Raw genomic sequence first — 13,113 nt, 5'->3', positions numbered from 1 at the left:
ATAGGACTTTGGTTAGGCCACATTTGGAATACTGCGTGCAGTTCTGGTCGCCACATTACCAGAAGGATGTGGATGCTTTAGAGAGGGTGCAGAGGAAGTTCACCAGGACGTTGCCTGGTATGGAGGGTGCTAGCTACAAAGAAAGGTTGAGTAGATTAGGATTGTTTTCGTTGGAAAGACGGAGGTTGAGGGGGGACCTGATTGAGGTCTACAAAATTCTGAGAGGTATGGACAGGGTGGATAGCAACAAGCTTTTCCCAAGAGTGGGGGTGTCAATTACAAGGGGTCACGATTTCAAGGTGAGAGGGAGAAAGTTTAAGGGAGATGTGCGTGGAAAGTTTTTTACGCAGAGGATGGTGGGTGCCTGGAACGCTTTGCCAGCGGAGGTGGTAGAGGCGGCCATCATTTAAGATGCATCTGAACAGATATATGAATGGGCGGGGAACAGAGGGAAGTAGATCCTTGGAAAATAGGCGACAGGTTTAGATAAAGGATCTGGGATCGGCGCAGGCTGGGAGGGCCGAAGGGCCTGTTCCTGTGCTGTAATTTTCTTTGTTCTTTGTTACTCTCACGACAGTGACCACGAAGGTATATGAGGGCAGTGCAGTCGACGTTATCTACATGGGTTTTAGCAAGGCCTTTGACAAGGTACCTCATGGTAGGTGTTGCAAAAGGTTAAATCTCACGGAATCCAGGGTGAGGTTGCCAATTGGATACAAAATTGGCTTGGTGACCGAAGCCAAAGGGTGGTTGTGGAGGGTTGTTTTTCAAACTGGAGGCCTGTGACCAGCGGTGTGCCTCAGGGATCGGTGCTGGGTCCACTGTTGTTTGTGATATATATTAATGATTTGGATGGGAATGTAGGAGGCATGGTTAGTAAGTTTGCAGATGACACCAAGATTGGTGGCATAGTGGATAGTGAAGAAGGTTATATAAGATTGCAACAGGATCTTGACCAATTGGGCCAGTGGGCCGATGAATGGCAGATGGAGTTTAATTTGGATAAATGTGAGGTGATGCATTTTAGTAGATCAAATCAGGGCAGGACCTACTCAGCTAATGGTCAGGAGTTAGGAAGAGTTACAGGACAAAGGGATCGAGGGGTACAGTTCATAGCTCCTTGAAGGTGGAGTCGCAGGTGGACAGGGTGGTGAAGAAGGCATTCAGCATGCTAGGTTTTATTGGTCAGAATATTGAATACAGGAGTTAGGACGTCTTGTTGAAGCTGTACAAGACATTGGTAAGACCACACATGGAATACTGTGTGCAGTTCTGGTCACCCTATTATAGGAACGGTATTGTTAAACTAGAAAGAGTGCAGAAGAGATTTATGAGGATGCTATCAGCACTTGATGGTCTGAGTTATAAGGAGAGGCTGGATAGGTGGCTTAGGGCTGAACTTATAGAGGTCTATAAAATAATGAGGAGCATAGATAAGGTCAACATCTTTTCCCAAAGGTAGAGGGGTCTAGAACTAGAGGGCATAGCCCTCTCCACATTGAGAGCATAGGTTTAAGGTGAGGGGGGAGAGATACAAAAGAGACCAGAGGGAAAATCTTTTCACACAGAGGGTGGTGAGCATCTGGAACGAGCTGCCAGAGGCAGTGGTAGAGGCGGGTACAATTGTTTTCCTTTAAAAATCAGTTAGATAGTTACATGGGCAGGGTCGGCATAGAGGGATATATTGTTTTTATAAATTTAGAGTACCCAATTTATTTTTTCCAATTAAGGGGCAATTTAGCGTGGCAAATCCACCTATCTACACATCTATGGGTTGTGGGGGCGAAACCCATGCAAACAAGGGGAGAATGTGCAAACTCCACACGGCCAGTGACCCAGAGCTGGGATCGAACCTGGTACCTCGGCGCCCTGAGGCAGAGTGTTAACCACTGTGCCACCGTGCTGTCCTAGGCTATAGAGAGATATGAGCCAAATGCGGGTAAGTGGGACTAGCTTAGTGATAGAAACTGGGCAGCATGGACAAGCTGGGCCAAAGGGCCTGTTTCCATGCTGTAAACATCTAAGCATCTATGGGGCAGTGAGTGGCTCGAAAAGTAATGAGTAACATTTAATTGGCATGCTGAGTGGGAGGAGACACAAATGTACCCGATAGTTCAGCAAGTAGATTTAGAGGGCCACTCAAAACCTATAATCACATTCAGTAAGGTGCAGAAATTAAGTATGTCTACATTTTTTTCTTACCGTGGGGAAAAGGCATTGGTGACGCAAGGCTTTGTTTATCGTCCATAAACTGGTGAGCAAAAGAAAAAAATGTTTTAAAAAGTGCAGATTTGTTCCCGACAATGTTTCTTTTTCTGTAAATCGTTCAACAAATTCTGAATATCTATTGTTTGCAGAAAATATATTGAGTCGTATCCTTTGCTTGAATCTTTCATTCTGCATCAGCTTCTTTAGATCCAATTGCCCAATGGGATTCGTATTATTCTTGAAGTGATTTGAATGGTTCATGGGTAGCAGTACTAGCATTCTTGTGGTACCATTCACCTATGCATTAAAGACCAATCCACATTCTCCCACTCCACACACAGCCAGCCTCTCTTTTCTCTGAAGACCTGACTGCCTGAGGCTAATGCCCAACCTTCTCATCCACACCCTGGTTCTCTACCTTCCCAGATAACCTTCGGCTAATTCTAACTCACCAAGCCCAATTCTGGCTCAATAAAACTGGGTTTGCCGCTATCATTGTTTTGGTGAAGATCCTCTCATTCTCTTTTTTTTTAAATCATGCTCAAATTTGAAGAATGAGGGAGTGACCTAATCAAAACTTACAAAATTGTTACAGGGTGGATGTAGCTAAGATGTTGCCCCTGGCTAGTGAGTCTTAAACCAGGGGACATCATCTCAGAGTAAAGGGTAGGCCATTTATAACTGAGATGAGGAGGAATTCCTTCACTCAGAGGGTGGTGAATCTTTGCAATTCTCTACTCCAGAGGGCTGTGGAAGCTCAATCATGGAGAATGTTCAAGTCAGAAATTGATAGATTTCTAGAAACTAATGGCATCAAAGGATATGGAGATTGTGCGGGTAGGTGGCTTTGAGGTAGATGATCAGCCATGGTCTAATTGAATGGCAGAGCAGGCTTAGCGGGCTTGATAGCCTATCCTGTTTCTATGTTCCTATGTTCAGGATGCGAGTGTCACTGGTCAGGGCAACATTCATTATTCATCCAAATATTTTTTCTTGTTAGTCTCGGCCTCTTGGTTACTAGGCTGGCAATATCACCCTCATTGGCAAAGGTGAGCCTGCGCACTGCCCTCTGGGTTTAAATACAGGTCAAATTGACGGGATGAAAATAATTTTATTCTTTTGATATGGAATGGAATGGGAGTTGAGTCTGGACAATCTTTTTCCAATTTCTAATGAGCAATGGGCTCATGATGCGAAAAGCACTGTTACTTCTAACCTGGGCAATCTGACTGAGGCAGAAAATGAGAATTCTCACACCACTGCATAAAAAACTGAAATAAACCACAAAAGTGTAAAAGTGTTCAGGATAACCCGAAGTTGCAGGTGAATCTTCAAACAGGTGGCAGATCCCTCACTTGAATATACCAAGGGGAGGAATTTTCCACCCCTGTTTTCAGGGGCGGGAATGGCAGAGAACCCAGCGGGAGACCCAAGGCATCTTATACGCTGTGTGATTTCCCCGCTCAATTGTCCCCAGTGACAAAAGTGGGGCCTTAAAAACTACTTAAAAAGTACATCTTTACATCTAATTTACAATGCATATCAGGCATTTACACCTGACTACCCTCCTCCCTCCCCTCCGCTCCCAATACTGGGCTGTCAATTCATAGTAGGTCCCCCATGATGTGCACCTAGTGATCAGAAGCTGCTGGAGGCACACAGGTGATTACAACCCCCGGGGGATAGGAGGGGCGGGTCATGCCCAGGCAGTAGTGTGGCACTGCCAGGGGTGGAGTTCAGTATCCGTGGTGCACCTTTTGGGAGTGGGACTTGGGCGCCATTCCGTTTTCCAGCAGCAACGTTGCAGCAGCATGGGTGTACACCTTTTACCTGCCATATTCGTGGCTATTGAGCACGAGAACAATGAGCCCTTTGAAATACCTTGGGGCAGCACCTGCCCTGATGCGTGGATCCACATTTGCTTTCTAACTTTATCAATATTGTACTGAATATTGCGGCCTCCAGTAGTTGGAATCAACTTCGCCATCACAACACGGGATTTTAAACCATCTCCACCATGACAGACAGGAAAGGATTGATGGGAAGGGGGGACTGGCGGTTAAAGAGTTAAATACAGGGAACGCAATCCTAGCCTGCTGCAATTTTGACCTTGCGGAGGGAGGACACCTAATTTACATATTTTCATCAGGGTCACACAGTGCAGTTGGGTTCCTGATTCAGCATTCACTGTTGCAGAGGTTTCCACATGGTTTGGAGACCCGGCAATGAAAGAGAGGCAGGAACTGCCAACTTTGCAGGGTAAGGTCTTCCTCAGCACTGCTTGTGGGTCAGGAGGAGCAGAGGCTCTTCCTCGGGCCCCTCAAGGAAGCCATTGGTCTTTCCCCAGTCCCAATAACTAGCCCTGTCTCCTTGACGTCTCAGTTGCTTACTCCCCAAAATAACTGACTAGGGCCTCTTGCGCTTGTACATCTTTCCACCCTGAAGCCAGACTGTTTATTTGGCTGGCCGCCTGGCAGGAAACAGAGTTGTTAGAGGTCTTGTCTTTCAAGCTTCTCTGGGTTTTCCTGCCTTCCTGCTAATATTACAGGCTTGGTGTCTAAGCCTAGGCAATTATTTACTTGTCACAAAAAATAATCTAACTTTAAGTCGAGTATAATGATTTTGTATTGGATAGATTGAAGCCATTTGATTGTTCGTATACACTTACAGGTTTTGGTAAGTTCAGTGCAGCCTGGCTTTCATCCTTGGTTTTAATTAACAACATACACCCATGTGTTTTAGCTTTGACTTCCAGGATGTCCTTGTGCTCAGAGAGGGCTCTGGCTTCTCCTGGTTTGTTGTAAGTGTAGGTTACTGATTGAATCAGTGATAACCTATCTTCAATCGCAGAAACCGCCTCCTTTATGTGCTCTGCTGCACCAGATACTTTTAAACCTGGAGAAGCTGTTCTGATATATGATATGATGACACCTTTGTTTTGGATTTCAGGCAAATCTAAGGGACCCAAGGAACTTTCCATATAGTCCACCTGCCTCAATGTGGCAGGAATGAGTTGTGTGATCACCTTCTTATTGTCCAGGTAACTGTTTATTATTTTTGCAACATCAGAAACAATGTCTGCATATCCTATGATTATTAAAGCAGCTTGATTTGCCTCTGCTATGATTCTGCAGCCCGCATCCTTTGACTTCAAGTCAAATTTCAACTCATCAAGGAACCTTTTCCATTTGTCACCTTCAGCGACTTTGATTTGCTGTGGGGTGAAGTCGATCCTTACTTCCTGGAAAAGCTGCTTTATTTTATCTTCTCCTTTCTTTACATCTGCCTTCAGAGCCAAGAGCTCAACAGACTGTTTGTGCACCAATGTGGCCTTGATGTCTTTTTGAATGAAGTGAGTTTGCACAAACTTCTTGAGGTCCAGCGATTTGATAAAATCTATCAGGTGTGAAGACTGATTGAGAGGTTTGCTTTCTAACTGGGACTGAAACTGTCTGATGTCTTTGCGAACTTGGCCAACTTCCTCCGTTAATCCTTTCAGTTTGAAGGCTGGGGGATCTGTGGTGGTGGATATTTGTACAGAGGAAACAGTGTCTTTGACATTGCTGTACACGAACTCCAATTCCTCGAGACTTCCCAATAAAATTTGCTCTTCAACAGTGTTCCTTTCAACTTCCAACTCTCCTCCTGCCTTTTCCAATATTTCTTGTAGCATTCTGGAAGTGTCCAAAATTTGACTTTCTTCCCCAACAATGACAATCTTGTTTTCTGTCGAACAGTAAAGAACATCACAGCCAGGTGCTTTCAGCCCCCTGCTTTTGTTTTTTACTTTTTGCCACAAATCTTTATCTATTGGAAAGTCTCTGAAGTCAAACTTCCCGATGAATTTCCAGATTGCCTCTTCAGCATGCTTCTTCCAGTCCTTGGCAATTTTATAGCACAATAATATGTCTGCACCAAAAGACGGCTTCAGGAGCATTTGCTTTGAATTTGGAGAGTCTGTGATAGTAATGTCACAATAAACATCCTTTGCAATATCTTCTAACTTTTGCCTCTGGGGATATGTCTTCTGGATATAATTTAGAAGTGCGGGATTGATGCAAATATCAAACTGTTCAGGTTGTTTGATTTTTGGACCATTATTTCTGTACAAAGATAATTGCAGATCACGGTAATAACGGCTAACAGTCAGCTGAAAACCCTTTAGGAAATGTTCCCTTTCAATGACTCTTCGTACCACTGCAAAAACACAAATAGAAGAAAACAAACAATTTTACTGAGTAGAAATAGATATATCTATTAACTATCCAGCCTTGTGCACACACGTGTAATACCGTTACTGGCGTAATACTGTAACAACGTTACAGATGCAAAACAGTTAAGTTTTAAAAGAGAAAATTTGTAAATTCACGGTGAAAGATGCCCTCGTACGAACGGGATATGGCGCTCGACTCATCGATCAACAGTTCCAATGCGCCACAGCAAAAAAACGCACCAACCTCCTCAGAAGACAAACACGGGACACAACCGACAGAGTACCCTTCGTTGTCCAGTTCTTCCCCGGAGTGGAGAAACTACGACATCTTCTTCGCAGCCTTCAACACGTCATCGATGAAGATGAACATCTTGCCAAGGTCATCCCCACACCCCCACTAGCCTTCAAACAACCGCGCAACCTCAAACAAACCATTGTTTGCAGCAAACTACTCAGCCTTCAGAACAGCGACCACGACATCACATAACCCTGCCATGGCAATCTCTGCAAGACGTGCCAGATCATCGACATGGATACCACCATTACACGTGAGAACACCACCCACCAGGTACGCGGTACATACTCGTACGACTCGGCCAACGTTGTCTACCTCATACGCTGCAGGAAAGGATGTCCCAAAGCGTGGTACATTGGCAAGACCATGCCGACGCTGCGACAACGGATAAACGGACATCGCGCGACAATCGCCAGGCAGGAATGTTCCCTTCCAGTCGGGGAGCACTTCAGCAATCAAGGGCATTCAGCCTCTGATCTCCAGGTAAGCGGCCTTCAGGACGTGCGACAACGCAAAATCTCCGAGCAGAAACTTATAGCCAAGTTCCGCACACATGAGTGCGGCCTCAACCGGGACCTGGGATTCATGTCGCATTACATTCATCCCCCACCATCTGGCCTGCAAAATCCTACCAACTGTCCTGGCTTGAGACAATTCACACCTCTTTAGCCTGGGGTTACCCCATCTCTGGATCTGTAAACACTTAATTACCTGCAAATGCTCGCATTCCAAGCATTGTCTGGCATCTTTGACTTTGTCTCTATATATGTCTCTGGAATATACCTCTTCATTCACCTGAGGAAGGAGCAGTGCTCCGAAAGCTAGTGACATTGAAACAAACCAGTTGGACTTTAACCTGGTGTTGTAAGACTTCTTACTGTGCTCACCCCAGTCCAACGCCGGCATCTCCACATGGTTGAAAATCCAATGAAGGTTTCTGCTCTACAAACTTTTCAGGCAGTGAGTTCTAATATCCCCATCTGAATTCTCCTAAAATCCTTCTCATAATTACATTAAATCCATGCCCCTCAGTTATTGACCTCTCTGGCAATGGAAATATAGCTTTGCTGTCCCTCGCAATCTAGGTTCTCATAGTTTTACATGCTTCAAATAAATCTCCCCTCAGCTTCGACTAAAAAAGCAAAGAATCCCATACGCTTTAGCTACCTTGTGTGGACATGCAATCCAAGATTCCTCAGTTTACCTGCACTTCTTAATGTCCCACCATTTATTAGATCACAGACTCCCTGCAGTGCAGAACGAATACATTCGGCCCATCGAGTCTGCACCGATCGTCTGAAAGAGTACCCGAGACCCACTTCCCTATCCTATCCCCGTAACCCCGCCTAACCGCATGTTTGGACACTAAGGGGAAATTTAGCATGGCTAATCCACCTGACCTGCAAATCTTAGAACTGTGGGAGGAAACCGGAGCACCCGGAGGAAACCCAGGCAGACACAGAGAGAATGTGCGAACTTCCCTAGTCGCCACATTCCGACTCCTGTTCGGGTCCACGGAGGGTGAATTCAGAATGTCCAATTCACCTAACAAGCATGTCTTTTGGGACTTTTGGGAGGAAACCGGAGCACCCGGAAGAGACCCACGCACACACGGGGAGAAAGTACAGATTCCGCACAGACAGTGCCCCAAGCGGGAATCGAACCTGGGATCCTGGTGCTGTGAAGCAACAGTGTTAACCCCTTGCCTTGTTCTTTGGATTGCATTCCATTTCGCCCACCTGACCTGACCACTAATATCTTCCCCATTGGAAAATACCTTAGCTGGCTGAGTTCTGGCTGTTGGAATCTACTGAGATGCCAATGTACTGCTTTGCCTTGGTAATGAGACCATTTGTCAGATTTGTCAGAGACAGCCGCACATTACAGATTGGGAAATGCTTCAGTGTCTGTTGTATCCATCTGAAATTTAAGCATATTAGTCACATCGGGAGCCACCAGTAGAGCACAGTTCCTACAGCAACAACCTGACAAAGTACTGCTCCTCAGAAATAAGAAATAGACTGACTGGATGCCCATAGCCTCTTGACCCTGAGCATGAAGTATAATGCCTTTCATGAGCAAGTCTCCCCCCACTTATTGTCTTCTAACAGATTCACATAACTGCTTGTGGTTACTCAGATTCTTGTTGCTTCTCTTCCTCAAATTAGTTATCCATCCAAAGGGGGAAAAAACACCAGAAACAGTACAGGGTGCTAAACCAGGGAAAGGAAGGAAGAAAACATCATGAAAAAGCAACCCCAGAACTGTCTAGAAAATGCACTACTCACAATAGCACTAAGATCATAAAGACCTGAGAGCTTGCAAATGATACCCCAGTAAATCCAGTTTCCGGTCATGTCATTCAATTTTTTAAAGCTAATTCCATTAGGCCTCAACAGTGGATTTGCCGCTGGGTTGGGTAATTCCGTCAATTCCAGAGTTACAATGGCAATGGAATGGGGCAGCTACAATTTTCCTGATTATAACCACACATTGGTATTGGGAAGATTAGGTTAAAATCAGGACTGGGTTTTAATGCATCTTAAAACTTAAGCGAACTCTATGCTAGAAAAGATGGCTGGTGGGCAATAAAAATTAATTTTCATGTTTGAAATACAGCAATATTTTTGGAAAACAAGTGGAATACTCTACCCTCATGATCTTGAAAAGAAACAATAGCTGCCATTGAAAATCTTTGAAAAACGATTTCTGTGATTTCGCCACCACCGCTGCGTTTGGTGTTGGAAAAATACAAGTCCAGGAAATCATCGCTGACACTGGGTTGAATTCCTTCAACCTGCAGTGAATTTGTCTTTTCCATTCTTTGGGCAGTGATAGGCCGGTTTTCAAATGGTTTCTGGCAACAATTCTTCAGAAAGGATTTGGCATCTGAGAAAGAAACATCATGAAAAATTCTACATTCCTGCATACAGCCACATTAATCATAATCTTCAATACAGGCCTCAGTGAAACCATCTCATTCAGCCCCACATATCAGCCATCCCGGCATCATTCCCAAACATGCAAATGAAACAATTACTATTACCTCAAGAAAAATTAGAAAAGAATAAAATGTGAGAATACCAACCTAAATCAGTTTCAAAAATGACCACCACTGATTCACCATCTTGCAGAGGTTCAATATGATGTTGTGTGTTATTGCTGAGGCTGTCAACGTATAGAGCAACATGCCCTAACCTCGAGTTACCATCGAAACCTCTCAGGAGAAATGTCCGGGGCTCGTACTTTTCATCTTCTTTGGCTTGGTCATATAATTGCACTTTCAGAGTTTTTCCACCCAGCTTGTGCTGCTTTAGCAAAATTATTTTGTCCAGGTCTGTAAAACATAAACCATAAAGACAACAAAATCACCCAGCCAAATTTCTCTTAGTACCTTACATCCCTTGTATTTCCCACCACAACCATAACGCTCTATAGAAAACTGACTTGACACAATAACTCACGTCATAACCTGATGTAGCAGGCAGCAATGTATACATTATGTTAATGTATCCTCAGCAATCTATTGTGCCACCTGTAGAAATTAAGTCAATAAGTTCAAGGTTTACTGCATTTATTATTTGAATTGGAATTGTAAATGTCTTCTTTATATAGAGGATTATTATATTCATTGCACATAATGAACAAAGAAAGGGTTCCTCAAATGCTGTCAATCTTATTGATCAAACTCTTGAACATGTTTATGAAATAAACTGCACTGGTAGTGTGTTGCTTTGAAAACCTTATATACAAAGGAAGTATACATGCTGGATTCCTACAGTTCCATGCACTATAAGTTTGATCTGATCGGCAATCTCATAAATAGGGCCTGAGCCATTTGCTCACAGTGCAAATTTGGTCCTGAAATCAGGTGCATCAAAGCCATCCTGCAAAATAATGGCTACCCTGATCAAAAACTGCTCACTTTATATCGCACAAACACATGAATGAACCTAAGGCCGCCACTTTGAGCCCCCAAAATGTTGTTCAATCGCAGAATCACATCTAATGTTGGACACTATGTTTTAAGTTTTGCAAGCACGGGATGGTTGAGTACGTTCTACTTCAAATTGTCCTTGGAGGTTAAGCAACAGATAGAAGATTAAGGTAGACAAATCCCCAGAGCCAGATGGCATCTATCCCAGATGGCATCTATCCCAGATTACTGAGGGAGACAAGAGATTAAATCGCTGGGCCTCTGACAGAAATCTTTGTGTCTTCGTTGGCCACAGGTGTGATCCCAGAGGATTGGAGGGTAGCCAATGCTGTACCAATGTTATTTAAGGAAGGTTGCAAGGATTAACCAGGTAATTATAGGCCAGTGAGCTTGATGTCAGTGATAGTGAAATTGTTGGAAAAGATTCTTAGAGATAAGGGACGGGATTCTCCGACCCCCCCGCCGGGTCGGAAAATTGCCGGGGGTTGGCGTGCATTCCACCCCCGCCGTCCTCCCAATTCTCCTGCCCCCCCAAAAACCGGCCCGGCGTGAGTCGCACCACCCGCCTCGGAGAATGGCGGGGTCCGGCACGACTCAATGGGCGCCAGGGCTGCCCGAATTCTCCGGCCTGCGATGGGCCAAAGTCCCGCCCGTCTGTAGCCGCCCCGCCGGTGTAAATTGGAGTAGGTCCTTACCGGCGGGACCTGGCGGCGCGGGCAGGCTTCGGGGTTCCTGGGGGGGTCGCAGGGGGATCTGGCCCCGGGAGGTGACCCCAGGGTGGCCTGGCCCACGATCGGGGCCCACCGATCTGCGGGTGGGCCTGTGCCGTGGGGGCACTCTATTCCTCCGCATCGGCCGCTGTGTTAATCCGCGATGGCCAATGCGGAGACGAACCCTCGCGCACATGCGCGGGGATGACGCCAGCACGCGCTGGCGCTCCCGCGCATGCGCCGGTCGGCGAAGGCTCTTCAGCACCAGTTGGAGTGGCGCCAAGCCCCTATCCCGCCGGCCGGTGGGGCGCCAACCACTCTGGGGCGGGCCTAGCTCCTGAAGGTCCGGAGGATTTCGCGTCTTTGGGGCGGCCCGTCGCCGGAGTGGTTCACGCCACTCTGTCCCGCCGGGACCCCCGCCGGGTACGGGAGAGTCCCGCCAAAGATCTATGCACATTTGGAAGTGAATGGTCTTATTAGCGACAGACATTTTGTACGGGGAGGCCATGTCTCACTAATTTAATTGAGTTTTTTGAGGAGGTGACAAAAATGATTTTTGCCTCCATGGACTTTAGTAAAGCATTTGATAAGGTCCCTCGTGGCAGGCTGGTGCAAAAGATTAAATCACATGGGGTCAGGGGTGAACTAGCTGGATGGATTCAGAACTGGCTTGGCCATAGAAGACAGAGGGTAGCAGTGGAAGGGTGTTTTTCCGAATGGTGGTCTGTAACTAGTGGTGTTCCACAGGGATCAGTACTGGGACCTCTGCTCTTTGTAATATACGTAAATTACTTTGGTCTGATTAGCAAGTTTGCGGATGATACTAAGATTGCAGGAGTTGCGGATAGTGATGAAGATGGTCAGAGAATACAACAGGATATAAATAGGCTGCAAAATTGGGCAGAGAAATGGCAGATGGAATTTAACCCGGACAAATGCGAAGTGATGCATTTTGGTAGAATTCCGGTGGGAACTATAAAATAAATGGCTGAACCATCAGGAGCTTAGAGACACAGAGAGATCTGGGCGTGCAGGTCCTCAGATCCTAAAAAGTGACAGCACAGGTGGAAATGATGGTAAAAAAAGAATGTGGCATGCTTGCCTTCATAGGACAGGGTATAGAGTATAAAAGCTCGAAAATTATGTTACAATTATATAGAACGTTTGTTAGGCCCCATTTGGAATACTGTGTCCAATTCTGGTCACCACACTACCAGAAGGACGTGGAGGCTTTGGAGAGAGTGCACAAAAGGTTTACCAGGATGTTGCCTGGTGTGGAGGGTATTAGCTATGAGGAGAGATTGAATAAACTGGGATTCTTCTCCCTCGAGAGATGAAGGTTGAGGGGTGACCTGATAGAAGTTTATAAAATTATTAGCGGTATAAATAGGGTGAACATATGGAGGTTTTTTCCCAGGGTGGAATTGAAAATTACAAGGGGGCACAAGTTCAAGATGAGGGGGGATAGGTTCAGTGGAGATGTGCGGGGGAAGTCTTTTACACAGAAAGTGATGGTGGCCTGCAATGCGCTGCCAAGTGAGGTGGTTGAAGCAGATACATTAGCGACCTTTAAGACGTATCTGGATAGGCACATGAACAGACGGGGTATAGAAGGAAACAGGTGGTTGGTCTAGATAGGACACATGATTGACGCAGGCTGGAGGGCCGAAGGGCCTGTTCCTGTGCTGCACTGTTCTTTGTTCTTTATTTTAGGTGATGCTAGCTATTTCACGCTGTTACTATTCAGTTG

General features: G+C 45.6%; 1 protein-coding gene across 1 annotated transcript in view; it reads right to left on the bottom strand.

Annotated features, from left to right (window-relative positions):
• The window catches only part of LOC140387836 (protein mono-ADP-ribosyltransferase PARP14-like), an 83,204-nt gene that overhangs the window by 60,817 nt on the left and 9,274 nt on the right, over positions 1 to 13,113 (bottom strand). Inside the window, exons 5-8 of the mRNA XM_072471031.1 lie at positions 9,805 to 10,053; positions 9,369 to 9,605; positions 4,877 to 6,405; positions 2,203 to 2,251 (exon numbers count right to left, since the gene is read on the bottom strand). Coding sequence (XP_072327132.1) covers positions 2,203 to 2,251; positions 4,877 to 6,405; positions 9,369 to 9,605; positions 9,805 to 10,053 — 2,064 coding nt within the window. The remainder of the gene's footprint in view (positions 1 to 2,202; positions 2,252 to 4,876; positions 6,406 to 9,368; positions 9,606 to 9,804; positions 10,054 to 13,113) is intronic.

This window comes from Scyliorhinus torazame, chromosome 2, assembly GCF_047496885.1.
Source record: "Scyliorhinus torazame isolate Kashiwa2021f chromosome 2, sScyTor2.1, whole genome shotgun sequence".
NCBI classification, from domain to species: domain Eukaryota; kingdom Metazoa; phylum Chordata; class Chondrichthyes; order Carcharhiniformes; family Scyliorhinidae; genus Scyliorhinus; species Scyliorhinus torazame.
Note: the sequence above shows the minus strand (reverse complement) of the source record. Positions and strands in the feature narration are given on the sequence as shown.